At 40.1% G+C, this 18,768-nt stretch overlaps 1 protein-coding gene across 2 annotated transcripts in view; it reads left to right on the top strand.

Moving 5' to 3' along the window:
• LOC124160200 (moesin/ezrin/radixin homolog 1) overlaps positions 1-18,768 on the top strand; it is a 189,808-nt gene that overhangs the window by 120,720 nt on the left and 50,320 nt on the right. For both annotated transcript variants that reach the window (XM_046535981.1, XM_046535980.1), the window contains one exon: positions 328-507. In XM_046535981.1, coding sequence (XP_046391937.1) covers positions 328-507 — 180 coding nt within the window. The remainder of the gene's footprint in view (positions 1-327; positions 508-18,768) is intronic.

The following is an 18,768-nucleotide window of genomic DNA, read 5'->3' as shown; positions in this document are numbered from 1 at the left end:
AAAAAATAAAATATTTAATGGGGTGAAAAACTTTTGAAAATTCAGGAAAAGTTGAGGAATTTCAGATTAATAAATTATTGGCATCCTTAGTTAATTATGTAATTTTGTTCTAAACGCGTAATTCTTTGTTCTTCCTATCGGTCTTATAGCCTGAAATATGAAAGTGAAAACTCACGAAATTTCGCCTTAGGAAAAGGAGCTTGTATAAAAAATGGCCTTTTAAAATTATTATTAATTATGAATGAGGATTATTATCATGCAAATTATTAGCAAAAACATGGCGTACATTTGTATCTAATTTTGTCTTTTTCATTTCTCTGCTAACAGATGAACGTGAGGGTGACGACGATGGACGCGGAGCTGGAGTTTGCCATCCAGCACACGACGACCGGCAAACAGCTCTTCGACCAAGTCGTCAAGACCATCGGCCTGCGAGAAGTGTGGTTCTTCGGCCTACAGTACACCGACTCCAAGGGTGACCTCACCTGGATTAAGCTGTACAAAAAAGTGAGTGCCGCTCTTTTTATCTGCACCCCCCAAAACCCGCACGACGATAAAATAATAGCTCCCTCATCCTCGCTCCTTTTGCCTTTATGAAGGTTGAACGTGGTGAATATGGTAAGCGACGTTGTCGGCGTTGAAATTATGCTCACTCAACGAAATAAGTGAGGTTTTGCCGCTGAATAGTATGTGTGATTTCTCCTCGTGTTGTCAACCGCGGTAATAGCTCCTTATCTGACGTTTTGTCAGCTCACTCTGATAGTCATGCTGGGGTTAGGAGAGCTTCCCTTCAACCCTGGAGACGGAAGTGAGCAGCCGAAACGTAAGAGATGGATTAATTCACCCGGTTGATAACCTTAGAAGAATTTATGCGTGTGTACTCTAGCTTGGTCTTAGATCTTGAACGCAAACCGATACGACGCTTTTGATTGAAAGCTTCATTGAATTAGCGCATCATAGCATAATTCTGCTGAAGTCACTATTTTTAGCCTGAAGAACTCATTGATGGCATAGCTTTCATCTCTTTATGAGGGCGACTCATGAGAAGTTTGACGCTTGCGGCCCAGGTTTAGCTTCTCTTAACTCATCCCTTAGGATCGCTATTTTGCCTTAGCAACGTGTCTAGTGTTTACATGTACGAAAGTTTGGTCGTCGATCCTATCTCACTATTAGTATCCGTGTTTAATATTGCGCAGTATTTATTTTTCCCTCCATAATAAGCGTATGAGAGGAATGTATGCTCTTGTCAAGTAAATTCAATCCTGTGGAGTTGTAAGGAGGTTTGTAATCTTTAAAGTTCAATTTTAATGTCTTTCATTACCCACGGTTGTGAATTCTCTTCCAAGTCTTTACTCCTGAAAAATCTGATGCCAAATTTCGGAAGCATCTGCCTCCATTTTTTTAGCGTCCGACCGCATTGTAGATCTTGTAATACCTCTGTCAGACTCGTAGATTTTCGGTCGCTATGAGTAAATTTTTTTCATGCTAATTTTCGTCGTCTTTAGTGAAGGGTGTGGTGGTCATTACTTGGAGCCTAAGTGAGCCAGCGCTAGAGCCGTCGAAATACAGTAGTTTTTACGATCATAAACGATGTCCTTCGCGGCGGTTATTGTCAACATCCATTTAGTCCGTGTTTTTTTTTTACTGGCTTCACGCGAGTCAGTTTACGGAATACTCTTATGAGAGGCATGGGGTTGATCTCGTATCTGCGGCCTTTTTTTGTCAATACAGGGCAGCAAATTTTCCATTCTTTTGGGGGATTTTTCCATGCTTTTTCCGGAGAAGATACGTAATGTCCTTCCTCTCCGAGGTTTCAATAATTTTCCACGGATGTTGTCATCCAAGCAGACCGCGTAACGGAAAGTTTCGGTAGGGAAATTGGAAATTTGAAGGCTTTGTATGTAGTGTTTTTAATGCTTTGGATACACTATCGTGTGCCAATATTTTTTTTTCAAGGTATTCAGTTTTTCCATGCATACTTTTTTGCCTTCTTATATTCCGATTTTGGAAATTCTCTAATACGGAAGGAAGTCGAGGACTGTACAAATTATTTTATTAACAACTCCGTTTTTAGGTATTTTTCCCAATAGCCGAGAGATTGTGATTATTAATTTGGTGTTATCCGTTAATTTGTCATGTAGTGTTTTGCATTGAAATTTTACGATAAGGTCACAACCATCTAATTTGAAGCATCACGCTATTCTATCACGGGCTAATTTGTTTTTAATGTTGTTGGTGGCTCAGTTGCGATATTATCGAGTAATTGATAAAATTATACCTATTCATTAAGATTTTATCCAATACAATAGTGAAAATTAAATGATCCTCAAATGAATATCAACTGTTAGAGGTTCGTAATTTTTTAATAAACGACGTAAAGATCGAAAACTGAAAAAATCTCTGAATTTGCGGTCTCCCAGTAAGCTCCATTGCATTAATATGTCGTTAAATCAAAAAGGGCTATTTATTCTTAAGGTTGTCATGTCTGATATCTTTTATTTTTCAGCTAGAAAATTAATGCCGAATTATGAAGAAATAAAATGAAATAAATGCACCTATTCTTTTACCTGCGCTGTTAGCCTCAATCGTGACGCATCAGTAGTGACAAATATGAGGAATATTTACTCACGTAGTCATCTCATTAGTTTCTTGGTATGTTCATAAAGTACCACAGACCTCATCCTCAATCCGGGGAATACTGAAGTGATTGAGGAAATCGTTGAGTTTTCCTTGCCGATACGTTTAGGAATTGGCGGAAGTCGAAGTTTTATGGCCTATTGTTCGATATTTACACAGAAGTTAGAAGTGCGAAACTTATCTTGAACCGGGTTTAATGGATACTTTGCTATTTTTAACCGGTAATACGTGCTTGAACGTAATTGAATTTTTTTATCGCCTAACCTCCAGTCAGTCTCTCTCATTGTCTTGGGTGATAATTGTTCTCTTCCTCGGAAACAACCTTGTACTGCTTCCATTTTTAGTTTGAAACGCCCCACGTGTTTTTCTTTTCCGTTGAGAAGGAAAGAAGCAAAGCAGGAAAAGTAGCGTCTACGGCTTTATTTCTTTTTCTTCCGTTTCAAAAGTGACGCAAACAGCATGCTTTCTAGAGTCTTGAGATAAGGGTAATTAGTTTCTCATTCTGAGAGTTGCCATCCAACGTGATTCTTTGGCGTCATCTCCCGTTTATGTTTGGGCGGCTACGTAAAATTGAATATTTTAAGCTGTCTTCCGTGAAGCCGGTAATAACTGAATGCAGTTATCTGTTCACTTTGTATTCCTTGGTAATGGTCATTAGTCCGTTATAAATATGTTCCTTTTTGGGTTCGAGGTTGGTATACATGGGGAAGCTGTGATGGACGGAGATGAAAGAAACTGTTTCAGGATGTAATGGGGAGACAGGGGTCGTATACGTTGGGAGGAGAGGATGCTAAAAATCATGATTGAAGGAAGGGAGTTTGGTAATCGGGGAAGAATAGGAATATTGTTGGACAGAATGAAAGGAACGGCGCTTATTGTGATTTATGGGAGGAAGTTTAGTGAAAGGTTGCACATTTTCCCTTGTCACTACCTTAATTCCTCTCGACTGCGGTGATATCTTGTTTAACCTATAACTCTAGTCTTGAAAATGCCGCAAGTGGCACAACCCGTATTTACAACATTAAATAACTTTTGTGATGCATCCAAAGTTATTGTGATTAAGTTTTGATGTAGTTCCGCGTAGAAAACGACAATAAATCATTGATTGTACTGCTGTAGTAAGTAATCCTCTTCGTGTTGGTAGTTTTTTTCGGGCTATTTATGAAATCGACGAGCTTTTTTAATGGGCGGGATTCACGACAAGGTTCTATTATTTTTAATTAAATAGAATACGTTAAATTTTCACCCGACTGCTTCATGTAATAGCCGGTAGGACGAGATGCTTGTTAAATTGATAATCTCAAGCGTTGAGTACCGAAGACGCGGAAATTATGTTCGCAAAAACTTAAGTGGCAGCTTATCATTGAAGGATGAATTCTCATTGCTAGGAGAGGGCGAGAAATTAAATTAATGAGGAATTAAATGCGTAAAAAATTAAAGTAACTCTTAATGTAATGATTTCGCACGTGTTTCACGACCCTGTAAAACTTCTCATGCCTTCACTTTTAGTTTCAACATATGCTTTTAACTTATTTTAAATTCATATATTTGGGAAAAAAATAAGGAAAATGTATACAGCAGTTTGGACATCAGGAAGAGAATTGCGTTAGCGAAGGGGGCGTCAAGGAACTGGAAGAGGCTTATCAGAGGATCGCCATGTAAGAGTTGGAAGAAAAGGTTAGTAACGAGTCTGACATGGAGTGAAGTGCTTTATGGTGCGGAAACTTGAACGGTTTGGAAGAAGGACGAGAGAAGACTAGTCATTCGAGATATGGGTGTAGGGAAGAATGCAGAAAGTATAATGGACGAAGAGGAGGAGGAACGATGAAGGACTGGAGATAGTGGGTGAGGATAGGCAGCTTCTACATTTGATAAGGAAGGAGACAGAAGCTGTGAATGGAGGGAGTACATAGCGGAGAGGGGATGTTGGAAACTGTGTTGGAGGGCAGAATGTTCGGTAAGCGAGGGAGATGAAGAAGATAATAGGAGTTTTAGATATAATGAAAGGGAGTGAGCTTCACTGCGAATTTAAGAGTAGTACATGAAAGGAGCGGAGACTGTCAGAATACTTTTCTATTTAGGGAAGAACTCCATGGAAACCTACCTTAGTCGGTGGAATACTTTTATAATGAAAAAAATTATTTTAATCCCAGAAAATTAATACTCCTGGCGCACGAGTTAAAAATGTTTCATAATGCTTTTCAATGGAAAATAATGTCACGAGTAACAGGCCTATAATGGTTGGAGCAGTTGTTATTATCCTTCCCTCCCCCTGTCTCCCTATTCACCTCTCTGGCATACGGACCGTCCCATAATTTCTTACCGTTGAGCAAGAATCCTCCGAAGGCAAGAGTTAATATGCATGAGGTGCAGTCATTGCCGTCAGTCGGTCGAGAAGCCTCTTTCTTATTTCTTTCGGTGCACTGTTAAGTTTCGTCACGTAAGCAAACCACGTGAGGTACGATTCTTCGCTTTGAAACAATGGAGGATGTAGGCATTACGTACTCTATGCGTGCGAAGTTTCCAAGGATCTTGCCCGTTATTTTCGAAAAAGTTGTATTCTCATTCATACACTCTCGTTCTCGTTCTAGTCTTAGCAATTCATTTCTTACGGCAGCTCCGGTCTTCCGATCGCGAAGCTCTTTGGGAAGAGGTAAAAAGGAAGGGGTGACGCGTTTCGTTTGTCATATTTTCTATGCTTTTTCGGAGAGCAACTCCGTGCATAATTCTCCCTTTTAATTGCTACGAGTTAGAAACGTTACCATGGAGACTTGTTTCCTGTGCAGTTAACACCTTTGAAATCGTCTTTTTAATAACATACTTTAGAGTTACCTGTTATTCCATAATAATTGTAAGAAGGTTATGTTTTAAACGTAATGCTGGAGGATTCAATAAAAAAATCAACGTACTACTGTGATATGAATAATTTTGCGATTGGGTCAATGTTGTGATCGTTCTCATTATGTGATAAAAAAAGGAGTCGTCCTTCGCGTCGCCCCTAGAAGTCTAATAGTTTAAATCTTTAGCCATCGTATTGAATGTTTATTGTTGTTAGATTGATACCATATCAACTCGTTTCCAATTACTCAGATGTGAAATCTTTACATTGATACGCAGACATTTGCTAACTAGGGTACCCTTAATAATCAAGGCGATAGCTTAAATTTTTAATGATCAGTGCGTTTCGAATTAGGCAAAACTGGTCGAGCTTTAGTGATGAGTATTACATGTAAATCTTTTGATTGTACTTCGATAACAGCATCAATTTTCTAATGACTCACAAATTATTCGGATGATGAGGATAAGTTTTACTTTAATTAATATTCTAATGATATAACGGACATCATAACAGTTTTTATCACGCGTTCTAGCATTAATCAACATTGCGCTTACGCATGCACGCTTACCTCACCATCGTCATTGAAATCGATGTTCAAATACAGATTTTCAAAGGAGGGGATCCCAACGGCTCATCCCTTTCTCCGTCCACTCCTTTCTCTGTCCCTCATCTGTATACGGCAATGGCCTCTCAATTTGGCTCCTGAGTCGGCGAGACTCAACATTAAGGCCGACGATTCTCGAGCTTGCTAGTCCCCTCATGCCTCAATCCGCATAAAGGGATCTTTCATCTCCCGTTTGAAGGCAAAACGGTGTGCAGAAAAGAAATCGAATGTGAGAGTTAATATTGGCGCCATCTCGGCGGGAGCGTACTTTCCGAAACTCGTCAATTTAACGAGTGGAGTAAGATAGAAAAATGAAAGTCCCATTCATAACCTAATCTTTAGTCTGAAATTGCCGTCTTGCTTGGTACGTTCCGAAGTCCTTTCTTTCCCCTCAATTTTTTTCGTTAATTAAAAATAATTATGATCTCTTAATGCAAGATGCTTGGAAAATTGGCGCCTTAAATTTTCTAAGATTTTCGTGAAAAAAAAAACAAAATGTTAATGAGCTGTATATGGAGTAAGTTGTGGAAGAATTCCATGTCGGTTGTAGTACGTGAGTACGGCTTGAAGCTTCAGGCGTTCAGTATTATTGTATTCTCGTTCTGTTTGGATAATGAAGTACCCTGTTGACGCTTGGGTGCTGAACGAAGAGTCCCGACGAAGACACGTCACATTAAATATAAATAGGTGCAGATTTCCGGCATCTGCGCATCTGGCTAAGATCGAATTGCAAAATTCGTGGGCATGTGATTTCCTGTTGTTTTTTTTTTCGATTAAGTATTCTACCGGTTTAGGTGGTCATCATTTTGCCATTCCCCCCTCCCTGTCCTCCTCCCCGACTTGAACTTCCATTTTCAGTGAGGCGTATTCCCTTCCATTCTACCTATAAATCCTATTCCCCTCCTCCCTTTGGTCAAGAAATTTTCTTTCAACTTGAACGCTCACGAAGCATTATTCTCAAGGTTTTAATAATATGTACATCTTAGTTGTATTGTTTCAAGTTTTCCCCCACGTTAGGAATAGATAAAATGTTTTCTGTGTTTATACTTAAAAAAAAACTTTTCATGAGATAACTTATTCCAACGAAACGACGGCAGATTACCATTCAGCCCTGAGGACGTTTGATAAGTAACCTAATGAAGCGTCGGTAACTATGGAGATGTTAACGCGGTGCAAAACGAGTGATGGATCTATTTCTAATTATTTTTATCTATGGTTACTAATTTAATTTATCTATTTATAATTATTCCATTTGCTAATTTGTACATTTCTCGTGATAGTACTGAAGATGTAGTTTCAATATTGGTCTTGAGTTTTTGGGCCCTCGCAGTCACTTACAGCTCTCTCTTTACATACTTTTTACTAACTCTGAGTAAGGTTCAAGAAGAGGAACTGCCGCTAATCTGGATTTATCAAATTTACACACCTCTTAGCCTGGAATGAGCTCTCCCTTCACCTATCTAACGCGAGACGCGTCTGGTACCCCAACAACACCTTCCTACCCCCGGCTTCCCACTTTCCCCTTTAATTCCGGTAGAGCAGTGTCCTCGTTACTCAGGAGACGATCTTATTTGTCTATCGCCTCTGGCGTTTGAGGTAATTGGCTTCGCAAATAATAGCGGCGTGGTGTCGCCGTCGCGGATCGAGTTGTTCGCGCGAGCTCTTGAGATACGATTTGTGTGTTCTGCTTCTGACGCACGCCAACGACAGTCCTGCCCCCACTCTGCGCTCGCCTTTACCGCCCTCTCCTCTCTCGTGTCATCGTGCGCTCGCATTTCACGCACATGACAGGTCGTGGTTGAAGACAATCGTCGAGGGGCAAGGAGATGGGAAGGATGGAAAAGGAAGACCGCGAGTGAAACACAGGGTTATCATGAAGCAATGGCGTGGTTTCAGTAATGCATAGGAAGATATGTGGTAGGGAAAGGGCGGCTAAGAATTTTCAGAGGCTGCCCGATCCCTGCTTGAGTGCGTGGAGAAGGGCACTTTCCGTCCGTCGAATGGGACGTAAAGCTGTGGTCCCCTTGGCGCCTTTCATTAGGAGTAGGCTCATGTCGACACCGGGTTTTTCTCTTGTATAGCGCATAAGGGCGCACATATTGAAATTTAATGATCATTTAAAAAAAAACTTAGAGACCATAAATCCGAAAAATAAAAACATAAACTGTTACTAATTCTGTTTTCATTTAAACTATGCTCGAAACATATCTTTTCTTTTATGATAACCCTGTTTTTTGATATGCCTTGGTCAACGACTGAAATTTATCGACAGTCACATCAATACTTGGGGCCAAAGTTATTTAGTATGTTGCCAATCAATGTGGCAGAGATGGAGAAAATATGGGGATTTACATCCGCTGTTAAAAAATTGCTTGTGCGCTATGTTGAAGTAGAGTTTTTGCTAAGAAAGGTAGCATAAAATGTTTTCAATACAAGGTATATTGTACGTATGTAATTGTTATGCGTTTCTAAAAGCAAGTTAGTTAGCATTAAATTGTTGACCAGGCTTGATGATTACGGTTCGTGAGCGGTATTTAGCTTAACTAATATTCTTATGACAACTTGTTCGAGTGAAACTTGCGGATAGCGAAAAATTGCTTACTTAAATCCACATTTTAATGTTAATACCATCCCGGATTTTATCGCAACATTACTGTCGACATATGGGTAGTTTGGTTTATATATGTGCGGATTTTAAGAAATTTATTGTTCATTATACTTTTTATGATATTAAAGTTATTGATTCGTGGTCAACTAATTCAATCCTTTTTCCCCGAGGTTGCGAAAATTATAATTTCATCCTCTATGCTCTTAATTTCAAAGATGTCAGAATGTATTGTGCCTGAAAGGAAATGTAAAATCGAAACGGAATTTTTCGATGCATATAATGGTGAGCTGCCAAGGTGAAGAAATGGGCTATAGTGCATGCTGAAGCTTACTTGGCTAATTTTGCGGAGATATTTACTTTCTAAATTGCGAGTTGTGGGCAATAAATTAAGCCCCTATTTTCTCATTGTCAAATAGAATAATATGTAGATACGTGGAATGATATCGTGTCACGGTTTCGTATTTGTCATTGATATAGTTTTAAGGCGCACCTAAATATTGGATATTACTCATAAAAATATTCAAGATGTGGAACTTACTTTGGCTTGGAAAAAATATTGAAAATATTTAGCTTCCTCGTTGTAAAAGGCCAAGAAACAATATATTCGTCAGATAAATTGTACTGTTTCTCTCAAAGTAAATCCTCCCATTTTCGAGCTGTCGCTTATTGCTCGATCGGAATGAAATTTATTTCGATGATTGAGAGTGCGTAGTTAGACGTGTGGGTGGGTTGATAAAATGGTCACATTTTTTAATAAAGAAGACGAAGGTGTTAAAATTGAGTCAAACGAGCTGCTGTGACTTTTTTTAGATCTGATTTCATTCAAAGGCAGCTCGTAAGTTTGTTTTCACAAAGTATTTACGGAGCCTCTATTCAGCCGTTACTTTTGTATTCATTTCTCTTCATGTTCCTCTGCAAATACTTTTCTATATACGCCTGAAAGGCATGCTAATGTGGGTCGCAATTTTATAATTCCGCCGGCTTATAGACGATTCCTGTCGCCTTGTTATGACTACGCCATCGGCTTTGAGTTCATCCGGAGGAAAACTGAAAAGATGTCAGTGTGATGGTCCTCTTCATTCGTTTTCTCCTCTGAATTTTTTGTTTCCAAGCAAATTAGGCCTAGTAATTAATTTTTGACCCATGTGCGGGTATTTGAATGCCACATTGGTGTTATTTTCCTGAGTGAATGGCAGGCATTATCTTGTGAAAGTATAGCTTAGCCATAACCTTAATACTATCATTAGACCTTGGCCTCCTATATAATCTTCTGGTAATCTAAAAAGTGAAGTTGATGGTGCCGTGACATTATGCTGGCTGGTACAGTGGTGGGGGACGACGTGATACGAGTGCATATATTTGGCGAAAATAAGTAAGAATTGGAAAATAACAATATGAGGGAGCTGTCCGAAGCAAAAATGGAATTATATTTTCGCACAGATTAAACGAAAAAAATTTCTATATCACATGTATTCATGAGTGATATAGTGGAGGTTCGACATGTTAGGTTGAAATGGAATTGTCTTCATCCACAATTATTTATATATCCGCAATGAGTTTTACTAAGATTTCCTATATCATATTATGGCTCTGTGAGCCAAAACGCGTCATGCGCAGTAAATTAATTGCGGAAAAGGGCAATTTCTTTTTCTCTCCTGGAGTTGCATTGTTTTTGCAGCATAGTTTAGTGTGTGGGCAAACGAGGCTAATGGGCTTGTGTCAAGACCGTTCACATGGACTCGGGCCCCCAGGAGGTTGCCCCGATCACGTGACGTCAGCTGGAGAGCAAGCGAGTACCTCGGTGGCTCATTCGCACTTCTCTCTCTGTGCGCCAGGTGACATCATCGGCCTCAGCCACTCCTCTCATTCTTCTCCTTCAAGCATCCCCTCAGCACGCCCATGCCCTCCCTCTCCCTAACTACGCGTACGCGGCAGTCACGTCTACATCAAACACCAGCAGGCAACCACGAGGGTTCTTGGCCGAGGGTATTTCTTTCCAACATGAAACATCTAGCTACCAAGATGAGAAGTGTATCTAAGTTCCAGGTTGTTAGCACTCTCAGCAAGCATGCAGCATTCATTCGGCTATGGTAGAATCCACATGCATCACAAACTTAGAGCACGAAAAAAGCCTAGTGCATATCGACTAGGTAGTAATTATGGGCATACTATTCTGTGATATTGAAGCAGGAATCGGCTAATTAACTTAACTGTTAGGCGAAGAACTAAGTGAATTTTAAATCCCGATGAATTCTTGTGCGTTCTTTGTATTATATAGTACCTATTATTTTCTCGTTCTTGGGATTAATGCCTTATCTTCAGCGTACATAGATTCGCGCTTCCCAAAGAATCATGTTCCTACCTCAATTAGAATCGAAGTGTCGTTTATTCAATCAAACCAGGGGAGGACGTGTATGAATCGTGTCTGTATCTTCGGAAAAGGGCTTTTGTTTATATTTACTCTTAGGTCCTCGTTCGCGGGATATGTGGCGTGTGTGTATGTGTGTACGCATGCGATCAGTATGGCGTGCTTGGCGGTCGACCGGAAGCGCGAATCGGCGCGGTCGCTTCCGCCGCCAAGGCGTTTTCAATCTCGTCGTCCTCCCTGCTGTTGTTTGTTTGTCGGTTACCAGGCGGACGAATTTGGTGCCCGTGACGAGATCGGTGCGCGCTTCAACTGTTCCGATTGCAGAAAAAAAATGGAGGCGACCGAAATATACGGACTCGTTGGCATTCAAATATCTCTGTTCTCGATGAAACTCCCGTCTGAAAAGTGCAACAGATGATTTTAATCAAATTTTGAGAGAGGGGGAGAAGAAATACATAAATTTCATGATCAAGTTTGATGACACTCGGTCTATCAGTTTCCCATTGGATGTTCTCTTAATCCTTCATAGAATTTTGCCACGAATGATACAAAAGAGAATCCTAAAGACGGCCTCTAAATGTGTTGTCATCCACCGTGCATTTTAAATTGATTGCAAAACTCACCACTCGCGTCGCTGACGGACAAAGTGGTCAGTTTCGAATTTAAGTATACCGGGACAGGCCACGGTGATAACTTTTACGGGAGTCACCCGCAATGCACAATTGTGCGAAAAATCCACAGAGAAAAAATCATTCGCCTTGACCGGGATTCGAACCCGGATCCCTCGATTTCCGGCCGAGTGCTTTAGCCAGTTAAGCTACCGAGGCGGTCAAGGTGAATGATTTTTTCTCTGTGGATTTTTCGCACAATTGTGCATTGCGGGTGACTCCCGTAAAAGTTATCACCGCGGCTAGTCCCGGTATACTTAAATTCGTCGAAAAGAGAACACCTTTATGTGTTCAAAGTTCGGACTTTACTCTCTGGCTGTGGCGCCGTGCGCACGATTTGGACTGCTCGTCGCATAATATGCTCAGCAGTCCATACCACCTTGTCCGGTATAGTCCACAAATTTCCACAGGGATGAATGACGCCTCGGTAGCTTAACTGGCTAAAGCACTCGGCCGGAAATCGAGGGATCCGGGTTCGAATCCCGGTCAAGGCGAATGATTTTTTCTCTGTGGATTTTTTCGCACAAGTGGTCAGTTTCCACGGGAAATGAGGTAAAATTAGGGGTGTTAATAAAAAGTTCTATATTTTAAGATGTGATCTATGAAATTCATAACTTTTCTATGCACTCTCTCGCAATTACAAATTTTTTTCCTGCAAAAGTAGATCGCATTGTACTCATCACTGCGCCGTGGACAGTTTTGAAAACAGATTAAAATGCGACCGAAGTGGCAACAGGAATCCACCTTGACGGGATGGAATTGGGCCTCCTCTATGCAGTCCCCTTGCAGTCCAGGTTAACGCCCCTTTGAAAAGTAAATAACGTATGGAGCCCATCTCCAGTTTCATGTCTCTGATGAACATAGGTCCCAATCTGTCCATGATGGAGGCAATCTGTCTTTCTTCACGTGCGCGTACTATTTGGCAGTGTAATTATTCTCTTTTTACAATATATTTTTGATAGGTATTCTTGGAACTTCGTTTTACCAATCACCTTGGCCTGTTCTCCTTTCTGCGTTAATTTTTTTCTTTATAATTGGGCATGTTGTCAGTTTACCCTTCATTACAAGCATACCTTTATTCCATGCACACACCCCAAGAACAACAAAAACACCCCTCGCTGAATTACTGAGAGAAATTCAATACGATACAGGCCGTGGTTATATGTAAAGTATTCCATTGAAACCCAGCAATCATCTTTTAAACGGGAAATATTTTCCGAACAAGTGTATATAACCAGATTTTCCCTCGCTCGTGAAGGGAATGAGTCCAGTGCTTGGGAGAATGCTTATTACGAATAACCTCTTAATCTTTTCACAATCGGTTGTGTAGATTACGCTCTGAGGGTGATAGGGTTAATTCCTAGGGGTAAACTGTTAAACCGAGTATTATCAAACTTGATGATATAAGTTTAGTGTAATTTCTTTAGCAAATTCTATATCACTTAAAGTACGTAGTTTTTCGTAAAAGAAATATGGAAAGACATGGTAATGGAGGAGTTGCGTGAGAGCTCCGCCAAACTACCCTGAGCATTTTTGCCCGGTAATGATCACTGTGCTTCGATTTTTGTTTATTATTTCACTATACTGAAGTGAGTAGATGTTTTATGAAAGTCGTTTGAGTGTTGATATGGTGGAATATCAACTTAATTCCCAAGTATAAAACCTCACCTCAACCAGTTTCAATGCAGCATATTCTTGACTTCAGAGGGTGGTCAGTACTTCGAAATTTATCGGAGTGTATTTAATTTTATAATTAATTGAATTATTAATTGGTGAAAATTTAATTTTATATCGTGGAAAATCTTTGATATTTTTTCTAATGTGTGTGCCAATGTAATAATGACGCCATATTATGGTTTGGAGTTATTTTTTTATTCTGCAAAAGCTCTTTCTTTGGACGGAGAGATGTGTAGAGACCGAGTGTACTGATGCGCATTTGTTTTTCGTTTGCTGCCCATTAGCGGTCGACATTCGAAACCGCCTTCTCTTGTTTGTTTTGGATGGACTCGCATGTGCGCCCGCGTCATTTCGGAGCATTATTTTTTTTGCCTTCCCATCATACTGAGCAAATAATAGACCCTGTTGCGTGGGAGGGAAGTTCTGGCTTTTAAGCCATCTGTAACCTACCCGCATCCTGTTACGTCGACTGGGGGAACAAAAGCTTTCGTACCTTTTCGATAAGATCTTGATTCGGATTGAGAAACAGCTGTCAAATCTTTCATCGATATCTCCTCATCCTCTTGTCTCTAATTTTGCGCGGTACGCTGCTACCCTCCTCTGATTAGCCTGGAAACTGGCCAAGGAAAATCTAACGTATATTGACGTTAATTCTTCTGCTCACTTCGTTGGAAAAACAATGCATATGTTAGATTGGTTAGCTGTGATCACTATCTTTAACAGAGTAATTCATTGATTCTACGAAATTAAATAAAATCCGACCCAATTAAAATAATTTTTTTTAGGTGTACTCTCAACTTTCTGGGTTATTATTTCAACTTCAGTCGTGGAAGTATCAGGGACAATAGTCGAGTTGTCACGGAAACATTAAGTCAGCTAAAGTGAGTGGCGAGAGGACGGCACATCCTTAAGTTTAAGTTAATTGCAATTTGTTATGGGATGACTATATTCATGCCTATTTTGTCATTAGATATTAAATGTTTGAATAAATTTGATGGTCTAAAGTAACATTTGTGTATTTTCTCAAGTTGAATTTGCGCTTAAATAGTCTCTGCTCTCTATGAAAATAGTACTCCTTAAAGAAATAGTCAAAAAATTAATCTATCGCAAGGAAAAATATAAATAGTTTGATAATCCTTTTTGACAACTCGTAGGAATTTGAAAGAAACGCCGAATAATCTTTTACAGAACTTTGTCCTTTAAATGTGCAGATACGATAGCTGTTGCTGTTTTTGCTTATTAAATTGAGCCTGGGATTTCTCTTATCAAGGTGGGTCTGCTCATCGATCAGTGATAAATCGTTTGATAATTCGCAGGAATTCAGAAGAAACGCCGAAATTTATTCGAAAAAGGCTCTTAGACTACCACGATCTAACTAAAAAAGGATGTTATTAAATCGGGAGAACGAGCTGGCTGCTGTTTCCTATGTATATTTCTCATATTTGCACGGGCCATTTTGATTTCTGTCGGACTCTCTTTGCTCTGCGGAACAGAAAATAATGATTTAATAGCGTATGAGAATAGTTTCTACCTGAATTGGAGTGGTGATTTTTCTCAGCTTGCTGAGATTGAAATTTGGTCTATTCTGCCGTGTTTTGGAATCTGCGGGCTACTTCCGCGTCGTGTGAGAACTTCAGTAATTGGGCTTTTCTCCTCTCATCGTCCGCACTCGTCGGCCAACTTCCGCGCTTGTTCTCAGGACTCGTCGCGAGAAAATTTGTTTGAGCTCCCGTGCAGTCTCGTTTGTAAGTGATACGTACAGGTAGCCAGAAATTTACCTTGCGAGCTTTCGGGCTAGGGTCGCCAGATGTGTGGGGGCTAAATATTGTTGAAGGTGCTAATACACCCCTTGAAGGAGGCTTGCATGGAGCATTTTCGGAATCAACTCGGCTCTTTTCTAATACCAAATTTAGCTTCCACCTTTAGTTGCTATTAAGGTGTTATCCCGTTTATTTTATCTGTAAATCCTATACTCAACCTACCCCTTCCCAGGTTTGTGAAAAAATCTCTAGTCTCGTTATCCTGTATCGGTCTAATTGACCTAATTCCAACAAGAGCGTTTGAATGCCATGTTTATTCGATTGGAAATTTTATTTCCATTAAAATTAGTACTCCTGGGAAATGTGAATTATCAGGTTGTATTTACATTGTTCATTTGATATGATGTATTTAAGTATTTCATTTGGTAATTTTTTCCATTTCCCGTGAAAATTCCGAATTTGAGGGCTTCAAAGTTGGCTTCGGCTTTTGGACACTGCGCCTCGCCGCCACCCTGAGCGCTAATGTCATTACATACTCTTTAAGATGGTGCATCTTTCCCACTCGACCGGTCTTCCTTCGTTTGGTATCACTCTTTTAAAACTTTCTCCATCATTTTGGAGGACTTATAATATGCGTAAATAAGACCCTTGTCATCATTTGCCTGTATCTCTAATTTCAATATTATTCCTCGTTTTAATTCCTTAATTAATTATTCCTCAGCTGATTTTTAAAATCTAGATTCTCCTAAATGTTGATTTATGCGAATTCCATGTACCCTGAAAATTTTAACTTAGCTTTTAAACGCGCTGAAAAAAAAGTCAACGGAGATACCCACGTCTTAATTTTTGACGCTCAGTTAAATAGGCTACCAGTCTAGGTACTTCAGAAAAGGCCCCTCTTAAGTAGGAGTGCAGTACATAGTTATTTTTTTGAGAGTGGATTCCACTAGGTGTCAAGAAAATATTATTAAATTAAGAATATTTTGTTTGACTCTGGATGAGACCCTAAATTATGAAATTCAGAATATATCTCTTTGGTGTCAAGTATGTACCTAGTATCAAGTAAATTTTCATCGACTTAGCAAGTTTCATGCCTTGAACTCTACATGATATTTTTTAGCTGTTAGATTTATTATTTAGTCGGTTAAGAATCTAGAATCAGCTCTTAGATGTCCGCGTTACGAATAATTGTATCTCCATTAAAGAAATTTTTTTTGTCGTGGCGAGTTAGACGGTCTCGGAAAACCGCTAAATACACCCGGTCGAAACGAAGTGATGACTCATCCTCTAAATAATGCTCAAAATTCCGCGTCTTTAGGAGAAACCCGTTTGTAGCCGAGGTTGAGAGAAAATTAAACCGGTGAGTCCCTTGTGATTGTTTTCAGTGTCCATTTCCCCGGATGTGACATAATGGTGTTTTTTTCATCCTTATCTTCATTTCCGCTTAGGAAAAAACTTTCTCCTTCGCATTTGTTTTGTGGGAGGTCCCTTGTTTTTCCCACGGGCGTATTTTTTTCTCTCTCCGGCGATGAATCCAATTTAAGGTCCCTAATTTTCGATACCGTTGCGTGTGAACAATCCCACGGGAGATCCCGCCTCTCCCGCCATGTCGGCATACCACTCTCCCGGGAGGACTGTTGGCACGATGCCCCAAATCCTCAGGGACGACTCCTCGAGCCGGCTGGGTCATTTCTCGCCGTGAATCGTTTTATTCTCCATCATCCCAACCCTACAGATTGCTTTCAAACCTTATCCCAGAGTGCTGGATCTAATCTACGGGGTGCGGCGACATAATTTCCTTTTTTCAAAACTTATTAAATCCCATTGTAGCGATCAGAAACTTTTTTCTTGTTTTTTTTTGTAATGTAGGCACATGTCTAAATTTATTTTTCGCTCAATTTTGAAGACCAAGCCAGGTAGGTGACGTCCCCCATTCTCCAGACAATGAGTAAACCATTTTCTGGCGTTTTTCATGGCTGTTACCAGCATATCAGGGGGTACGATGGCAAATTCATCCGGATTGTTGGTATTCAAAGCTTGCAGGGTCCTGGGACTGTGCACATAAACATGATATGTCAAAAAATTCTATTGAAAAAATCACAAGGGGCCAAATCGGGAGAAAGGGCCGGCCACTCCAAATTGCCCCTAGTTGAGATGAAGCGCTCAGGGAAGTGTTCATTCAAAACAGCCATCTTTGCTCTTGATGTGTGAGCAGACTTAACGTCGCATGATGGCGAATGAATTTTGCGGAAACAAAACTTCATGGTCACTCCTCTCGAACAAGACCACTGGCGCTCCGCTAAGACATCAACTGACTGAATGGCGCCCGTTTAAAAAAAGGAAGTTATGTTGCCGCACCATTTCTATACATATTTAAAAGAGTGTCTGTTTGTCTGTCCGCTATGCGTTTCCATACGGCTGCACGGATTGCGACCTAAGTTCGCACTAAGGTGCATCTCATGCTCCCAAATCCCGTAGTGCTACTTCTAGTCCCGTCTCTTGCGTCGTTTTCCCATTTACGTCTGTTACGTCACGGCCTGTGACTTCTGCGGTTGGACATCCTGCCGGGTAGGCAAACCTTTAGACTCACTCGAAGAAAAATAAACGAAAATCTTGTATGATCATGAAATCCAAGTTTCCCACATCCCTAGGTAGAATCCATCTCGGGCAACACCGGGTGGCCCGCCAGTATCTAAATGAAAATAGTATTTAAGAGATTCTCTACCTACCCTCTTCTTTATATTGTATTGCTTTAGCCAGAAAAATTCCAGAGCTCGTAATCCCTCATTGGTCTCATTGGCCCAAGTGGACGATTGTGTTTGTTTTCGTTGCAATTTCGATTGAAAATTTGATATACTTTAAATTGAATGCTCACGAGGAAGAAATAGCGGGTCTTAGTTACTTGGTAAGTCTCATCTTGTTTATTAGTTATTCATTCGATTATTTTTTCTATTTCCTATGATAATTCTGCTGTTTTTTAGATGTTGCGCAGCTATTTCGTGCCTTCAGGTCCATATGTTTCAACTCATTTTCTTCTCTCTCCTCACAACTTTATTTATAGCTTTCTAACGTTATCTGAAAGTGCTGGATCCAATATGTAGATAAAAATCCTTTGGGCCATCTCTTGCTCTAAGGTCGGTGGCCGACGTACCATAATTTAAGAGGACACATGCCCTAGCGATCTTTTTGGTAAAAGGCTATTCACTACAAACTTGGTGCCATTGACTTGGAATTTTCATGGGATGTAAAGTATACCGTTTTCAACATTTATATGTTTCCCAAATTCGATGGATTTACCTTTTAGTTCTATTCTTATGTTAATGTATTTATTTTAATATCAGGCAGATATTGATTGGTGTCTACTCTGCTTTCTCTCAGCATTGGAAGGTGATAAGTATTCCTTGGGTTATCCGTCGCCAAAAAAGACTGGTCAAGTAGGAGGTATATGTTCCTTTAACTCTTATTGCGATTTGAGAATGTATGTTTCTTTTCGTCCGCAGGTATTAAAGTTACCTATTAATTGGATGAGTCGGAGTAACGTTGGTGTGTTTTCTCAACTTTCATCTTGTCTAATCGTCATACCCTCTTAAGTAAACTTCAGGGTACG

The sequence above is a fragment of the Ischnura elegans genome, chromosome 6 (genome assembly GCF_921293095.1).
Source record: "Ischnura elegans chromosome 6, ioIscEleg1.1, whole genome shotgun sequence".
Taxonomy (NCBI): domain Eukaryota; kingdom Metazoa; phylum Arthropoda; class Insecta; order Odonata; family Coenagrionidae; genus Ischnura; species Ischnura elegans.
This window is presented reverse-complemented; position numbering and strand designations above follow the sequence as displayed.